The 19,309-nt window shown below is 42.2% G+C and overlaps 1 protein-coding gene across 2 annotated transcripts in view; it reads left to right on the forward strand.

The window, feature by feature from the left end:
* Grin2a (glutamate ionotropic receptor NMDA type subunit 2A) overlaps positions 1-19,102 on the forward strand; it is a 399,257-nt gene extending 380,155 nt beyond the window's left edge. Inside the window, exons 11-13 of one of the 2 annotated variants that reach the window (XM_035447965.1) lie at positions 12,818-13,056; positions 17,303-18,477; positions 18,821-18,839. In XM_035447965.1, the coding sequence (XP_035303856.1) occupies positions 12,818-13,056; positions 17,303-18,477; positions 18,821-18,839 (1,433 nt within the window). Of the gene's footprint in view, positions 1-12,817; positions 13,057-17,302 lie in introns of both variants that reach the window. The other variant, XM_035447964.1, reaches the window with a different exon arrangement.
* Positions 19,103-19,309: the final 207 nt, after the last annotated feature.

The raw sequence follows: 19,309 nt of genomic DNA on the forward strand, positions 1-19,309 counted from the left end.
TATTTTTAAGTAAATGTAGTGTTTCCCTTTGGCTGTTTCAAGCATCTTTAGTGTTTTCTATTCCCCCCTCCCCAGTTAAAGTCCCCATATTTTCCCATTTCCTCTTCCATATCACTGTGCCACATTACCCCTCTCTTGAGCCCCTTCTCCCTACCCCTCATATTTTTCTGATATTGAACATTTTGATGCATTATTTGTATGATAATGATGGAAGAACACTTTCATGCAATTTTTAAAATTTTATTTGCAATGAACTCTTAGATGATGAATGTAGAGGGTTAATGGCCACAGATATCCCTCGGTGATCCTTGAATATGGTGATATATTACTATTCCAAAAGGTTATTCCCATGCACATGACTACAGACTAAGGCTCAATGTATCAGTTTTACATGTTGTTTTAGGATTGCCTAACTTTGAATTCCATTGAAAAATAGCAAAAATTCAAAAAAAAAACCCAACAAACCAACTGTCTACTGTTTACCTGTTTTGTACTTAAATTTTTTGAAGCAGGATTCTAGTATGTACCCCTGGCTGGCCTGAAACTCACCAGCTATGTAGACCAGGCTGGCCTAGAATTCACAGAATTTGCCTGCCTCTGCCTCCCAAGTTCTGAGGTTAAAGGAATGTGCCACCACGTTATTTTTAATATAGAAAATTTAATGAAATTTTTATATTTTACTATCCTGTTAAAATTTGGTTGCAATATTTCATGCAAAAAGTCACTAATGGAAAAAGCCATTAATGTTGACATATGTAATGTGTAGGTAGGTTCACATTTGGGGTCAAATATGAGAAGTGGCATTTATTAGCCCATGATTTTGGAAACAACCATGGTGGGTACTATTCTTGTCTTTAAGCTATGGATTGTAACGATGCCAACGGTACAATTCATGAGAATACCTTGGTAAAACAGTGAGTACCCAGGAAGCTTATGTGATCTTCTTACACTGTAATTTATTCCCATCTACATGTGTAAGGTTTGAAAATGCATTCATTTTCCTTTTTATTTATTCTTTAGTCATTTTGTATATAAATACGGTTAGATCATAGCACATACCCCTGCTCCTACTATATTTCCTCTGAAACACCCTTTCATTTCTTTCTACCATCTTCATGCTGCCTCCTCTTCCTCTTTCCTCTCCTCCTTTTCTTTCCCTTTTTATTGTCCACTGAGTTCAATCATTGCTGCCGATACACACATGCCATCTGCTGGAGCACAGGCAACCTATTGTGGGCCACAGTGCTGAAGAAAACTGACCGTCCCCCATGGGCCATCATTTGCCAGTAGCTCTTCTTCTAGGAGTAGGGCTTTGGGAGCCTCTGCCTCCTCCGTTGTCCATACTGAAATGGCAACTAGCTTGATCTTGTGCAGGTATTGTCCTAGCAGCCATAACTGTGGGGTTCATGAGTGCTACAGCTCTGTGTATCTAGAAGACATTCTTTACAGTGAACTTCTTCCACCTCCAATTCTTACAATCTTTTCTTCCCCGAGTCTCGTGTGTGTGTGTGTGTGTGTGTGTGTGTGTGTGTGTGTGTGTGTGTGTGTGTGTGTGTGTGTGATATGTTCCATTTAGGGATGATTACTCCATAGACACTTATTCTCTGCATGGCCAATTGTGAGTCTCTCTAATGTTCTACAGAGTGTGGCCTCTTTCCTATGACCCACTAATGGCCATGGGGCCACATGTTACCTAGAACTCTGTGCTACCAGGGCAGAGTAGAACTTCAGTAGCAGAGACCATATCATCATGGACTCAGTACAGCTGAAGTCCCAGTGTTCGCTTTAGTAGCTACATGGCTGAATATTGTCATGTGATCATAGACAATAGTATGGCTGTCTAGATTTCTCTCCCAGCATTGACATTGATATATCTGGTGACCTTTGTCCACAGGACATGACCTCAGATCAATGGGATGGGGGGATCATCATGTCTGCCTCACATACCAAGTTGGAATCTGAATCTAGCGACTCCCTTGTCTTCAATTGCTCTAATGGGTATTCCTGGCAGTAGTGTAACCCTATTTGGCTCTTCAGACATGATGAGGGACAGCAGGCCAGAAGGAGAATTCCATCAAAGGGAACTGAAAACCTTTTCCACACTGTAGCGCTTTCCATCACCTTCACCATACTCCACACAAAGCAAGAGTCCTCTTTCTGTTTTCACCACAGATGACACTGAAAACATATGTGGTCCTTCCTGTGATAGCACTTTTCTACTCTTCTGTCCATAACCCAATTTTTGTCTCCCTCAGCATCTCTTTCCCCTTTCCTTCCATCCTCTCCACTCCTCTTCCCTTTCCTCCCCCACTCTCTCCTCAACTTCATTCCACAACTAAGTGTTGAGTACACCTTAAGCTCTTTGCACTGTCCTAGGCTATGGAGAATACAGATAAAATGGAATTTTATTGTGGATTTTACAGTCCCAGGGAGCATGTTGTCAACACCTCAATAAAAATGGAATTGAAAAGTAGTGAGGTCATTTTATTTGCTGAAATAAAGGATGTATTTCTTGGCACAAAATAAATTACTGCTATCATTTCTTACATCTGCAATCTTTTAAAACACTAAGACCCCTTAGTGATATTTAAAATTCTTCTGTCCTTTCAGTGTGGGTCATAAGATTTTGAGAACATTGGATGGAGAAAATGTATAAAGTCAAAATGTTACTGTGAATTAATTTGTGTTCCATATTCATATGCCTTTTAAGTCATATTAGGTCTGTGTCTGTGTAAGCAGACTGGTCAGGGGTGCCAGAAAAATCCTGGTCCACAGAGATGCTCATGGGCTTCCTGCAAGTTCTCTTCAAGGTGGTCAGTTGGCAAAGTACTTGTTGTTCAAGCATGAGCATCTGATGTTCATCCCAGAGGCCATGTGAAAATCCAGGCATGCTGATATGTATGTATGAATGTATGTATGTATGTATGTATGTATGTATGTATGTATGTATGTATGTATTCCCTGTGGCATGGCAGAGACTTACAGACCAGCCAGCATGGCCAAACTGGCAAGTTCCAGGATCAGAGAGGACTTTTTCTTGACAACAACAAGAAAAAGGTAGGGAGTGACTGAGGAATGATGACTGATGTCAGCATCTGTCCCCCTCACTGTACACGTACACACACACACACACACACACACACACACACACACACACACACACACACACATCTTCAGTCTTACTTCAGAGAAGTATTTCTCTCTAGTTCCACCCTCTGATGGGAAATTTTGACCATGTGCATTGTTTGATGTTTGACAGACAGACCTGCCCAACCATCTCATCTTTTTAATTCATTTTCTCTAAGATAAACATTGAGAACCTGTGTGCATTTAAATGTTCTAAGTTCTGGTTGCAAAGCTGGTCACATGGTCTCTGAACCCCCTGCCAGATGGTGATGAGCGGAAACAAAATTTGCAATAGTCAAGTTCCATCCACAAAGCAGAAACCTCAGTTGGAAGGTGGTGGTTGAAGAATTTATGCCAAAGACATCTTGTCTCTGCATCTAACTGGATACATTTAATCCTAGCCCTATTTTTATTTTAGTTTGTGACTTCTCAGCATTATGCAGAAATGGAATATTCTGACATTTAAATAAGGACTATTTAACTTCCAATTCAGTCTACTGGTATCCAGAATCTGCACTATTCCTCATCATACCACAATCAAAGATATTTTTGCCTCTTTAGCAAATATCCCAGTGACCCTTTCATTTCATGGTTTGAGAGGTCATAAGCTCCAGAATGGTATTTCCATGCCCCACAATGCTATGGTTTTATTTCTTTATTTGTCAGTTGTGTTGGGTTAGGTTTGGGTTTAGGATCTCTCTCTCTCTCTATTTCTCTCTCTCTCTCTCTCTCTCTCTCTCTCTCTCTCTCTCTCTCTCTCTCTCTCTCTCTCTGTGTGTGTGTGTGTGTGTGTGTGTGTGTGTGTGTGTGCATGTCCTTGTGGTATACACATGGTGGGAGTGGATGCACATACCTGGGCAAGCATATGTGGATATATCAGTGTCTTCCTCCATCACCTTCCACCTTGTTTTCTGAGACATGGTCTCTTGCTGAACTTGGAGCTTGTCAGTTTGGCTAGACTGGCCAGTTAGTCAAGAGTGGCTTGCTGTTCAAAGCCTTAAGAGCCTCTTGTCTCTGCCTCCCAGCACCAGGATCACAGATGCACACTGCTACACCTGGCATTTCTTATGGGTGCTGGGGTCCAACCTCAAGTCTTACATAGCAAGTACCTTAACAACTGGGCTGGCACTCTAGCCATGGCCCTTTTCTTTGAGCTATCACTCTAGCTATGCCCCTCTCCTTTGAGCCATCATTCTAACCACACCCTCCCTCTTTCCTATTAAAAAAAACCTTAAGGTTTGGAGTCGCTACAGGGAAGAAAGGGATTTCAGTTTTTCACTTCTACATCCTAGAATTTTCACTTGACCTCTATGATTTTGAGTCTAGCATGTGTAGTAAATGAGTGAAGGTCCCAAGGCCAGAGGTCCAGACACCACACTGATCTTTTTTGCTAACCATACATCAACAATCTGACTGGCATCTCCTGTCCACATGCAGAATCCCTGACTATGTAGGACCCAAACTTTTCTCACTCCCAGGACTTCAGCTTCACCAGAGTCTGTTCTTGTTGAAAACACAAGTGTGATATGACTCTGTGCCCTAGATTGCACAAAGAAGCCTTTGCCTTGCCATTTTCCATTCCATTTGGGCTTCTGAGATGCTCAAGGTGCCCAAAGGCTCAACAAGACATGAAACAAGATGGAATGGGGTCAGTTCTCCCTGTGGTGTTCACAGAAAACCCTAATGGGATCAGCAACAACATCATGCTGACGTCTTTGGGCTATAGATGGAAGCCTTCTTCCCACGGGAACCACCATCTCCATACCCAAAAGCTTTGAAGGGACAGAGTCTGCCCTGAAAGCCAGCCCTCATTTCTGAGTTTCATAAACTGTTCCTGACCCCCGTGCCTGCAGATCAGAGACTGATCTCTTTGGGGCTCTTGCTGGTTCTTAGATCTGTGGTCACAAAATAGGCAAGAAAGGAAGAACTTTGTGCCATCTGTGGTTAGTATGGTAAGACCTACACTGTGTGTTGGGAATACCATCAAATGGAGTAAACTTACCTCCCGCTGATGAAGACATAGACACAATAATACTTCACTGTGGCTGTCTATATGGAAGTAGTATCCAACATGTCATATTGGGAGAAATGTGGTCTCTTCTTACATTAGCTACCTGTTTTAGCATTGTGAGCAAATGTCTGACAATGGCAACTTCGTGGAGGAAGGGCCTGTCTTGGCTCACAGTTCTGGGGGAGGCAGTTTATCTCAGTGATGGAGCAGTCCCTTCCCTGGCCTTGCATTCTTTGATTCCCACACTGCGTCACTCAGAGAGGCTCTTATTCCCAAGTGTCCACAGTCAGGAAGCAGAGAAAACTAAATGCTGAGGTTACTCTCACTCTCTATTTATTCAGTCTAGGACCCAGCCCATGGTTTGGTGGTGTCCACATTCAGGACTGGTATCCCCTCCTCAATTAATCCAATCTAGAAATTCTCACAGACATGCCTACATATGCCCAGATGTGCAGTGCCACAGACATGCCCACATATACCCAGATGCACAACACAATACTCACAGCTAAATATACCCAGACTAAATGGTTATGGACGATGGTGGCCTTGATGACACCTCACAGTGAATCCAGTCCTTTCTCTCAAGTGTCTTCCAGTGACAATCTGTCTGTAAGCAGGAGAGCCTGCTCTGCATGCTCTGGTTCCCTCTGAGCAAAGGACAGGACTCTAATAGTGATCATGTCACTGTGATAGATTTTTCTAGTAACCTGGCACACTTTAGAATTATCATCCAAATTTGAAATTTGGATAGCCACAACACATACACACACACACACACACACACACACACACACACACACACACACACACACACACCTGTTCCAGCTGGCTCTTTTTAGATTTCATGTGAGGAAATCCCGTTAGGGAACTATGATTGGAGAAACATGGGCAGCAGCCAAAATATCCTGAACTACAAGGTCAGAGTGTTCACTGTCTTGTAGCTCTGTTATCCCCAGGGTACTTGGAAGTCCTTTTGCTCTTTTAGGCACTCTTTTGAGAACCCTCCTTCTTCCCCCAAATTCCAAACTGTACCCTGACCTGCAAACAGTAGGTGTTTCTCCTTGCCTCTAGCATTGTGAAAACCTGATATTACCATGACATAATTACTGGTTTGCATGGCAGTCTCTTTCTGAAGGTCTCTGAGTTCATAGATGCCAAAAGCAGCATGCTACTTATCACTAAGTGAAAAATATACATGCCTTAAAAATACATGAATGAGTAAAGAAAAAAAAACCATAAAGTGCCCAGAAAACCCAAAACCACCAGTGCTGTCTCTTTTCACTTCATTCCTGCCGAGGATCAAGGACTTTGGCTTGGAAAAAATGTAGATGTCTGCCTGTGAGGTTGTATGTGGAGATGACTTTTTAAAAAATGTGTTTACATATTCTTAAGCCTGGACAAAGCCTAAGGGGTACAGGTTAAAAATTTATTTCTTTTCTTTTTTTTTAACTGACCTCAGGGTAGACGTGCTGGGAAGTGGAAAAGCAGTCACATTGCTTGCAATAAATTCCCTCCTGTAGCAATCCCCCTAACACATAGGAGGGCTTACAGAATTGAGTGAAATCTAATCTGAAAAGCAACTGTACTCCCCCAAGCAGTGCTGGGGACTCCCCCTGGAAGTGCAGAAGTGCTGAGGACTTCCCTACTAGTAAGACAATGATTCCTCTCACTTTAAATGGCACAGAGTCTTCTGGAAGCTGAGTCTCTTCCTGGGCTGGGCATCCTTGGATTTCCAGGATACATTAGTTAGAAGGGGATGGGAAGGCTTGTGGGCCCCACTGTAACTCCCTGTCTTCTCTGACTTCATGCAGTAAGAATATGATCCCAGAAAGACAAGTTATTAACATGTGAGTAGTAGCATGCATGCAACGTCATTTAATTCTAACAACTCTTCTACCAAGTCAATAACCCTGTGTTCCCACTCGGTAGATGTCAAAATTGGAATGCAAAAGGAAATCCCACAACGTCACTGCCTTAAATCTCAGCTTCAGATGACAATGGTGATCTAGACAGCCACAATACATCAATATGAGAGTGATGAATTAGTTTAAAAAAATAAATAGAAATGAATCATGACAGTGCCTGAATATAGTAGTTTCATGTAATTTTTTAAATAAAAATGTGGACTAGAGGGATGGCTCAGCCAGTAATGTGGTAGCAAGGCACCTTGTGGGAACCTGAATGTGATTTCCAGAACCCATGTAAACAGGAAATCTGACAGTGATGCCTCACATGGCGATGCACCCTAGAAGACAGAAATAAGAAGGCCCTTTGACATAGATGCAGTGTCACATGGGTCACTGTCATTACAGGCATTAACTGGAGAGAGCCATTATCCCAGGTAGGGAGAATATAGAGAGGTCTGGCCACAACCCAAGCTTTCCCTGCTCCTGGGAGAATCTGGTCTCTGTCCTCCCAGCAAGAATTAGCCTCCTTTAGGAAACAGACTTAGCAATCCCACTTGCCAGCACTGGTTCCCAGGATAAAACTGACAATGCTGTGACCTCTTTGTAAGAGGTTAAACTGACAATGGGATATGTGTTGCCAAGCTCCTTCTTATGGAAATGATGTTCAGTGTTTCACACCAGCTCAGTGCTTCACATAAGCTCAGAGCTTCCTCACACCAGCTCAGGGCTTCCTCAAACCAGCTCAGGACTTCACACCAGCTCAGGACTTCACACCAGCACAGGGCTTCCTCACACCAGCTCAGGGCTTCACACCAGCTCCCCATTGCAAGGCCCACTCTCCCACCCACCAAAACACTCCCCATTTGTTCTTGCTTTTCCTCTATTATTATAAGTCAGGAAAGCAGCAAAGAGATCTGCACATTTTTGTAGTCCTGTTGAATTTTAAGCTTGGGGATACAAAGAAAAAAATAGAAACAGAAAATATGGATCTGATGCTTAGTATGTGCTGTAGGCCATGAGAAATATCAAAATCATAAAACATGGTCCCTGATATCCCTCAAGCATATTATAATATAGTTGAGCAAATTAAAAACGGAATAAGAAAGTATCTGAACCACAGTTCACTACACTAGGAAGAAGGCCACAAGGAATGAACTATCTAACTGGAAAATGGATTCGAACAGGCTGTAATTGGTGCTGAGAAATTTAATGTCACTCTCCTTTTGGAATCTGGGTTGGGTTTACCAAGTTTGCTTATTCTAAAGACAGGTGTGGTATGCGCAGACAAAAGGACAAAGACAAAAAAATTCTTTGTACTTGCATCTTGAAAGGAATCAAGGCAATGTTTCTTTTAGCCAGGCTGCCAGTGTCACAGGCTTACAAACCTGCCTCTTTTTGAGACAACACTAAAGAGAAGATATTCTGGGAATTTTATGAAACCTAGGGAGAAAGACCCATTTTTTGTGTGTGCGTCCTCACAATCTCAAGGGAGGGGAAATTCAACAATATGTTGTGTTTTTAGGAAGTGACATTGGTGGCTTTAGAAAGAGAGGAAGCAGTTATATAAGTCGGAGGATCATGGTGAGCAAAGGGCTTCGGATGAGTCTGTGTCAGTGCTGAGTGGACAGGAGATAATACTCATCGTCCACGATGTTTGGGACTGCGTGCTGTGCTGCAGTATGTTGGAAGGGAAGAAGTTCAGCCAAGCTATCTAGTCCTTCCTGCCACTCTGTCCACACTGCTGCTTCACCAGACCTGCCATATTGGAGAAAGAACTTGCCGGGAGATAGAGTTCTTCGTATTTTTTCCTCTCATAAATATGCATGTTCCCCTTCCTATGTACAACTCTGAGACCTTCAATGAGTCATTTTGTCTATGAAAAGGAAACTGGGAAAATCTCTGTCCATCAAAGCAAAGAAAATTCAGGGAGGGTTTCCATCTGCTTGATGCTGAGTGAGAAACTGAACCCAGATGCCTTTGAGAGTCCAAATGTACATCAAGTATATGGTGCAATAATCACATTCAATCTTTTCCATGCAAAAATGAGTGCACTAAAAACTCCTGGGGCTGTGGGAGAAGCCAACTCCAAAACCATCTCTAGGGACACTTCTGTCACCCTGTGATCTTGGGGGAGCTTATGATTTGCAGCAGGAAAAAAGTTCTGCAGAGATTAACTCAGGATCAAAAGTTAGAAAGGTATGCAGCAGGCAGTGGTTAATACTGAAACCTGAAATTTGAAAAAGTGATGGAGGCATACTTAGTCCCAAATGGGGCATCTATGTCATACCATATCCCCTTCAAGGCTCAGAGGAGGTAAGGGAGGTGGGGGATGGAGCAGAAAGATAGAAAGAGCCAGAGATCAGGAGAGATTGTTGTGACATGATAGGGCCATAGCACTCACAAACCCACAACAGCTACAGTTGCTGGGACAAACCCTACAGAAGATCAAGTAGTCTGCATGGCATTCCAGCATGGACAGGGAGGGGCTCCCAAAGCCCCACTCCTATCTGGCAGAGGAGCTGCTGGCAATCAGTGGGCAATGGGGAAAGAAGAATCTGTTTTCCTGAGCTGTGTGTCCCACAGTAGGGTGCCAGTGCTCTGGTGGATGATGCCCTGTACCCGTGCACAGATTGGAAGCACTCTTTGGACTCCATGGGTTATGGAAAACAAGAGATATGAGTCTTGGAGGTGAATGTAGGGGGCATTCAGGAGGAGCTGAAGGGGATGGGCAGGGGAGATATGCTGTAAGTACATTGGATGCACATACAAAATTACCAAAGACTAAATAAAATTTTAAAAGATTACAACTGTCACAAGGAAGTCAAGAACCATGAGTGAGAATGCAGAGCAAATAGAATGAGAAGTCTAAGAATTATTCCCCTTGACTATAGGTTTGAAATTGCTAAACTAGAACAGGTTTGAAAATCATAATGAAAAGAACAGCTGACACTCTGAAAGAAACCAATTAATATCTCATGGAAAATAAAGAGATTAAAATGAAAACATGAAGTGAAATATTACCAATTGAAGAACAAATGGACTAGAGAATCAATCTTCATGTGGATCAACCAGTTCCAGCCCACAGAGATAAATAAATATGAAAAATTTTCAGGACAAAATGAGTTATTACAGGTCGTTGGGGAATTGCTAATTACAGCAATCAGGTAGCACTGTCAGCCTATGAAAAGAGCAAAAGTCTCACAAAAACACTGACAAAATAATCAAGTCTTGTGGATATTTGGGATGAGAAATGGTATTGTTAGTTTGTAATACAGTTTGGCAGTTTCCTAGAAATCTCAACAGTTTTTACCATATAATCCAGAGAATTTAGCAAAGTTTCTCTAGATATTTTGACCAAATGAGTCAAAAATATCCACACAAAAATCTTTACTAATCAATGTTTGTGGTGGCTTTATTTGTAATGGTGCAAATTTGGAAAGAACCAACATCAACATCAATAGATGAACAGATGAACAAATGTATCCAGACTGTAGAAGTCAGTAATACAAAGAAATGAGCTACTGACCCGGGAATGACAAGGAAACATTATGAGTGCATAGTATGCAGCAAAAAATGCCAGTCTGAAATATTTCAAACTACATGACACTGTGGAAAAGACAACACCATAGATCAGTAGTCACCAAAGTTTTGGAAGAGTTACAAACAGTAATAAACGGTTAAAATTTGTTAAGATGGGGGAGTTGAAACTTTGGATCTATTCTTAGCTATGATTTTGCATCATGGGCTTCATTAGAACATGTTGCATTTAGTTTGTCTTTATTAAAAGACTACTAGTCACCAGTTACTCTGGTTATAGTAACTGTTTTATCAGCCCACTTTGATTTTCTTTTAAAATTAAATTTTCACTCACCAGTCAAAACAGTAAGCTGTCTTTCAGAAAATTTTTTGAAGGATAAAAATGTATGAAGGAAAAAGGTGGTCTGTGTAGAATTACCTACACAGAGATTTTAGTTGTATTGCCTTGAGAGGTTTTAGTTTGTGGGTTAAGGTCTGTATATTATCCCAACTTTATTAAGAATTGTTTTCTAATTGGTTATAACATTTTTCAATTAATAGTTTCAAAACAAATTGTTAATACGACTGTATAAAGTGAACATAATTTTCTTCACTTGTATTTTTGTTATTGAGCAAGTTTATCAAAATAAATTGTCTACTAAAGAAACTAAAAAAAAGATGGGGGAGTTGATATTAAAAGCAATAATATATGAGATTTTTAATTTTTAATATTTATATGTGTGTCCATGTGGAGTGAGACATGTCAAGATACACATATGGGACTCAGAGGACCACTTTCAGGAGTCTGTTCTCTCTCTTCACTGTGTGTCTTTGGACTGGCAGCAAGTGCTCTGCCATGCGGAGCCACCTCACTTGCCCTAGGTGGGAACTTTTTTCCAGAATTCAAGCCAAGAGTCATCAGATAGAAGCATCACACTGAGACCAAAGTCTAAATAAATAAAACAAATCCACATGTATATTCTACACCAATGTCAAAAGGAAATTTCCACAAGCAATTTGAGAGAAAACAGAGATTGTTTAGCAAGCCATTGGCAATGGGGGGACCACTGACCCCACAGCAGCAGTTCAAATCTGAAGAAAGCTGAACATCATCACAAGGCCCAGGAAATATCACAGCCAGCTTACATTCAAACATGAGAACATACCCAAGGTGATAATGCACTGATTTCACAGAACTTAAAAACAAGACTTATTGGAAATCCATAATGGTAACTACCTCCCCCAGAGAAGAGGCAGCACAAACTTTTAAAACCGTCCCCTTCCTTTTCCTTCAGATACCTCCTACTCAGCTTAGCAATCAGACACATACATGCACAGTGGAGTCATGATTTGCATATAGCATACAAGTTTTCTTTGATGATTAATGTCCCTGAGATAGAATTCTTAAGACTGATTCATGGAGTAAATGCCAGTGCTCAGTGAATTGTAGATGGTTGGTATAATTTTTAGACATTGAGATCATGGAATTTTATCCTAAAGGGGAACTGGATAAAATGCACTGAAGAAATGTGTTGGGCATGCCTCCTTTTTATTTTCAATGAAAAGCGCACCTGTTTCCTTAGTTGCCTGTTGAAGTGAGGAAGATGTTTACTTTGCAAGGGGCCATTCAGAGCCAAGATGTCTTTCTTCTACTGATGTTTAGCATCTTAAGCTCATTATTTGTGGTGAGTTTTTGGAGTGGCTTAAGGTGTTCTAAACATGAGAAAGAAGAAACTAGTATATTTGAGGCCTACCCTCGGCTAGGCACAGTTGCAGGCATTTTCCTCTTTACAATCAGTAGTAGCACAAGCTATTGTTTATGGGACTTAATGTGAACCAGACTCAACTGACCCTCACCACCAATCCCTGGAGTAGGCACTCCTGCTATATACATTAACATGTAAGTGAGGGGTTTGGAGGTTAAGTCTTTGCACTGCAGCATTCCTATCCTGCATGAGCTTGGGTGGGTGGGACTTAGGGGCATGTAGAAGACAAGGAAATAATATGGAGGAGACTGCAACCATGATAAAAATTATATCAGGAACTGCCAAATTCACCACACTGTAAATACATCCAATTTAATCCTGTCTATAATGGTAGCAGGGAGGTGTCAACTGAGCAGTCAAAGGTTAGCCAAGCTCAGTAACTTACCTTAAGGACACACAATTGTAAGTCATGTACCTGTTCCTAACTCAGGTACCTACACCAAGGCATGTGCTCAGGTCTTCACTGCCTGTTGGTGTTATGTTCTGTGCAGGTGAGATGGAGGAACTGGAGACACTGTGGCTTACAGGCATCTGTCACAACGAGAAGAATGAGGTGATGAGCAGCCAGCTGGACATCGATAACATGGCGGGCGTGTTCTACATGCTGGCTGCTGCTATGGCCCTCAGCCTCATCACCTTTATCTGGGAGCATCTCTTCTATTGGAAGCTACGCTTCTGCTTCACCGGCGTGTGCTCTGACCGGCCCGGGCTGCTCTTCTCCATCAGCAGGGTCAGTACCCCAAGCAGCTCCTTCCTGGTACAATAGTCAGGTCCCAAACAACACAGGGGTTTCAGAGAATCAGGCACATATTGCTGAGACATTTTAATATCTACCAGGTCATCTATATATTACCTATCTATATCAATCATCTATTTACCTATAATCAATTTATCATCAACATCATCTATGTGCCTATCGTTTATCTATCATCTATGTATTTTCATCTATCTATCTATCTATCTATCTATCTATCTATCTATCTATCTATCCTGTACCACTTATATGTCTATTCATCAGTCTCTATCACCCATGACCTATCAATCAACCATCTATTATTTATCACTCTGTTTGATATCTGTTTATTCATCATCTATATATCTGTCATCTATCAATGATTTATTATCTATCTTTCTCTCTCTCTCTCTCTATATATATATATCTATAGATTTTTTATCTATGTCATTTATCTATGTCATGTATCATATATCAATATATCATCTATCTGTCATCTGTCAATCTATCAATCTTAACATACTTATCACTATGTATCTGTCATCTCTTATCTATCATCTAGTTAGCTATCTTTCTAACATGTATCATATATCTTTCTTTAAATTTATCTACCTGTTTCCTTCATCTTCCCATCTTAGTGGCAAAAACATTTAGTTTTATATACTAATTTTTATTGGGAGAAATGAAATAATCTAAAGTGAATTTGTGTATTCTTAGCATTAGGTGATTTTGAGAACTTTGGAGATTCAGAAGGTACACATTAGCTTTGTGAGGAGGATTTATTTTCTCCATTCAATTACACTCGACTTGGGTTCTGAGCAAATAGATATTTCCTAATTAGCTTGATGGCATCTAAACACACAGATTGCTTAAAAATAACAACATGCATGCATATAGCTAGGAATTATGCCAACTTTAAACTAATTCTCCCAGCCAGTTACTAAAGGCTTTTCATATCCAAATGGTTCTGGGATTATGTTACACAAATGCACACTGTTGCATTTGCTTGTAAATCTGGCTTTTTTTTGGAACAGCCAAGTTGGTAGGATAATCATTATGAGAAATGAACTGAGTTCGGCATTCCTATACAAGCATCTTAGGACTGGAAATGGAGAGGACTAGGGAGCACAGGTAAAGCTTTGTTGGTGGAATTTGACCTTTCCTGCCCTCCAGAGCAGAGGGGGATGCCCAGCCACTGATGCATCCCAAAGGCTTCAGGGAGTCCAGTGAGACAGAGACTCTCTTCCTCCAATATTATTTGTCTTCTGAATCAGAGCAGCCTCATCAATATGAATAAGGACGTACCATTATTTGCCTGCCTCCTTTCTTTACTAGGGAAACACTCAGAAATTCAGCCCCTGATGCTGATTGATTTAAATAAAAAAGCCTACAGTGGAGGATTGCCAGCAATGGCAAGGTGTGGCTACTGTGTGGATAATGGTCAGAGCCAGATAATGTTTTCTGTCTTGTCTCACTGTGAAACCTCATGAGGTTAATTTGATCCCACCCATTCTGCGGATGAGGAAACTGGGGCCCCAAAGCTTAAAGTGGGGCCTTTTTTTACTTTCATCTTATATTTCCCTGAAATAACAGGTGTGCTTGCATTTTATCCATCAGGCCATAAATGGGATATAACAGAGGCACTGAGGAGGTAACAACTCCTAAGAAGCAACACCCATGTTTGTCTTTTGGCCTTCACACACACATGTGATCATGGGCACGAATGTACTTGTATACACACACATACACACACACACTACCTGCATACAAAGTTGGGTCACATACATTAGTCAAATTCAGAGTGTGGTCTTCCTTTCTGAGGATGCTGATCTGTGATGCTCTGAAATCTCCCAAGGCAGGTGTCTGCTCCACAAAGGATACATCTCCTCATTGCCAGTTCTTTCAGAACACTGACCATGAAGTCTACAATAAAGTGATCACCATACAGTAAGCACACTCAGCTCTCCTTGCAGTCTCAGTGTCTCTGGAGAGCTCCTGGGATGCAATATGGATGCTAACCTAGGACATATGCTTTCCTGATACTGTCAAGGGAGCTATACTAGCTCAAATGAGACATTTATTAAACACTGGAACCAAGCATATACAATGGCTGTTCCTTGTCATAATTTTATGACTTAAAAATGCATCTTCCAATCTGTGGGATAGTCTTAATGTTAGTTCTCTCTCCAAAGTGTTTCTCCCCTGACACACATCATTTAGGAGGGGGGAAAAGATGCTTGCTATCTCCAGTCAAAATCCACCTTGATTGTCTCTTGAAGTGTGAGCAATAAGAGAATTGGTAAAAACACAAACCAGTGGGTGGGAGCTGTAGATGCCTTCCCACTGTGCTCCAAGGTGGAGAGCTTAAACAAAGAAATAAAGAAGCTTTCTACTAACTGGCCATTAAGACCTAGCCCAGGAAGAATGGGACCAAGTGTGGGGGGGACTGTAGAGCCCTTTTCCAGCTGAGCATGTTTTAGGAAGTCAGGTGCTTCAAGAAGCAAAGCAGGTTGACCAGAAGATTGTAACCCACCAGATACACTAAGAGGGTACCTCATTTCCATAACCCAAAGAAGGTATTTAGAATCTGTGAGTAATAGAGGGAAAGAGAGAGCACTAAGTAACAAACGAAGCTCTAGCCAGGGTCTCACATGGCGCCACAGGAGCCAGCCTTACTAATCAGAATGCAAGAGTGATTTCTGAAACAATCTAGAGCAGTTAGTGGAATGCACTTTTTGTGGCTTTTACAGGCTGGACAGAAAGGAGCAAAGGCAGGTCACAGCTGGTCCACTCCACAATTGTGTTTTTATTTTCCACTTACCACTGGGAAAGTTGAGGCTCACTTGCAGACAGTAGCTTATCCAAGGCCACATGCAGCATTCTCGGACCCATCCTATTATTCTGGAGCATGTACTCCACCTCCTAAACAGCCCATGTGGAAAATGGATCAACTCAGATAGAGGAAGCTATTGTGAAAACCCTGAAGCCTAGAAGGTCCTATCACATCTTCTCCCTTCCTTGGCTCCCCCAGGTGATCAAGTGTATCAATTGCTTTAGCTGTCTCGGACATATCATAGGGCAACCAGGAAGGCTAAGCCAACCTCATCATCCCTACCACCACTTGAAGCACATGCAGCTCTGACCAAGCTGTGGGCCTCTTCCAAACACAGCCAGCAGTTCAGGATGGCAGGGGGAGCACTGTCAGCAGTTTAAGGTGGCATGGTTGAACAGCCAGAAGTTCAAGGTGGCAGGGGGAGCACATTGCTCTGTGGTCACAGGTGTAGAGAAGTCTATAGGTTCCCTGAGGGAGGATAGGAGTTTGCTACAATAAAGTTGCAAATTAGAGAAAAACACTGTATTTTTCATAATACAACAAGGAGAGGTGACAAAGACCTTATCTGATTCTGATATATTCTGACATAGAGAAAAACATCAACTTTTTCACCCATAGGTGTAGAGTCCCTCTAGAATACATATAAGATTATATTATATGTCTAATTGGTGGTTGGCTAATGTGCCAGGTTCTATGAAACACATGGCATAATTGTATGATTCTTACATCCACAGTGAGTGTTCCAGCATTCTTAGCACAAGGGGGAGGAGTGTGGTTTGTGGAAAGACCATTAGCCAACTAACTGCTCATGACACAGAGAAGGAGATTAAAAATAATATAGAAGAAAGAGAGGAAGATAGGAAAGAGGGAAGGAAGGAAGGAAGGAAGGAAGGGAGGAAAAGAGGAAGGAAGGAAAAGAGGGAGGGGGGAGGGAGGGAGGAGAGACGGAAAGAGAGACCAAGAATGGAAGAAAATGGGAAATAAGGGAAGGAAGGTAGGGAAAGACTCTGGGAGAGAGGGAAGAACAGAAGGAGCCAAAGAAGATGAAGGGGTGGAAAGGAAAGAGGGCAGGAAGGGAAGGAAAGAAGGAAGAAAGGAAGGATGTATCTGGGTGAAGTCTTGTGAATCATGTAAGTTTCAGGAGCTTTCTGAGACTGATGAGTTATATTTACTTCCAGAGTCTTAATAGACTGTCTCAATGCTGAATACATAGTTACACGTCACTGGTGCATTGCAACATGTCTTGCCTATTGACTTAAGATAATCAGGATTCAGAATGAATCCGGATATCTCTCCATGACTCCCACAAAAATTCCATAGTTCACCTTTGCAGGTAAAGCTCAAATGGGCAAGTGGTTTCATACTAGTAGTGCCTGCTGTTGATGTGGGTTTTGTGTTCCCCTTTCACAGGGCATCTATAGTTGTATCCATGGTGTACACATTGAAGAAAAGAAGAAGTCCCCAGACTTCAATTTGACTGGGTCACAGAGCAACATGCTAAAGCTTCTTCGTTCAGCCAAGAACATCTCTAACATGTCCAACATGAACTCCTCAAGAATGGACTCACCTAAAAGAGCTTCTGACTTCATCCAAAGAGGGTCACTTATTGTGGACATGGTTTCAGACAAGGGGAATTTAATATACTCGGACAACAGGTCCTTTCAAGGGAAGGACAGCATATTTGGGGACAACATGAATGAACTCCAAACATTTGTGGCCAACAGGCATAAGGATAATCTCAGTAACTATGTGTTCCAAGGACAGCATCCTCTCACCCTCAATGAGTCGAACCCTAACACAGTGGAGGTGGCTGTAAGCACTGAATCCAAAGGCAACTCCCGACCTCGGCAGCTTTGGAAGAAATCCATGGAATCTCTACGCCAGGATTCTCTGAACCAGAACCCAGTCTCACAGAGGGATGAGAAGACTGTGGAGAACAGGACCCACTCCCTAAAGAGTCCTAGATATCTTCCAGAAGAGGTAGCCCACTCTGACATTTCAGAAACTTCCAGCCGGGCCACATGCCACAGGGAGCCAGATAACAATAAGAACCACAAGACCAAGGACAACTTCAAAAGGTCAATGGCCTCCAAATACCCCAAGGACTGTAGCGAGGTTGAGCGTACCTACATGAAAACCAAAGCAAGCTCTCCCAGGGATAAGATCTACACCATCGATGGTGAGAAGGAGCCCAGTTTCCACTTAGATCCTCCACAGTTTGTTGAGAGCATAGCAATCCCTGAGAATGTGGGCTTCTCAGATACCTACCAAGACCACAACGAGAACTTCCGCAAGGGAGATTCCACACTGCCCATGAACAGGAACCCGCTGCACAATGAAGATGGACTTCCCAACAATGATCAGTATAAACTCTATGCCAAGCACTTTACCTTGAAAGACAAGGGTTCTCCACACAGTGAGGGCAGTGATCGCTATCGGCAGAACTCCACACATTGCAGAAGCTGCCTTTCAAACCTGCCCACCTACTCAGGGCACTTTACCATGAGGTCTCCTTTCAAGTGTGATGCCTGTCTGAGGATGGGGAACCTCTATGACATTGATGAAGACCAGATGCTTCAGGAGACAGGTAACCCATCTACTCAGGAGGAGGTCTACCAGCAGGACTGGTCCCAGAACAACGCCCTCCAGTTTCAGAAGAACAAGCTAAGGATTAACCGACAGCACTCCTATGATAACATTCTCGACAAACCCAGGGAGGTAGACCTTAGCAGGCCCTCCCGGAGCATAAGCCTCAAGGACAGAGAAAGGCTACTGGAGGGTAACTTATATGGGAGCCTGTTCAGTGTCCCCTCAAGCAAACTCTTGGGGAACAAAAGCTCCCTTTTCCCCCAAGGTCTGGAGGACAGCAAGAGAAGCAAGTCTCTCTTGCCAGACCACACATCTGATAACCCTTTCCTCCACACGTATGGGGATGACCAACGCCTAGTTATTGGGAGATGTCCCTCAGACCCTTATAAACACTCATTGCCATCACAGGCAGCAAATGACAGCTATCTTCGGTCATCCTTGAGGTCCACAGCATCGTATTGCTCCAGGGACAGTCGGGGCCACAGTGATGTGTATATTTCAGAGCATGTTATGCCTTATGCTGCAAATAAGAATAACATGTACTCTACTCCCAGGGTTTTAAATTCCTGCAGCAATAGACGTGTGTACAAGAAAATGCCTAGTATAGAATCTGATGTTTAAAATCTTCCATCAGTGTTTATCTATAAGGAAACATATGGAATGGTCTACGTTCTGGAGGATAAATGTTGGATGTCCCATAGCACCCTACTAGGAGGAAGAGGATTTAGGGAGGTACATTTTTGTTGGCTCTTTTGCACATGGCTCCATGCCATAATCTTTTACTCAAGGAATCTTGTGAGGTATGTGCTGAGTACAGTACATACCGGA

The sequence above is a fragment of the Cricetulus griseus genome, chromosome 7, assembly GCF_003668045.3.
Source record: "Cricetulus griseus strain 17A/GY chromosome 7, alternate assembly CriGri-PICRH-1.0, whole genome shotgun sequence".
NCBI lineage: Eukaryota > Metazoa > Chordata > Mammalia > Rodentia > Cricetidae > Cricetulus > Cricetulus griseus.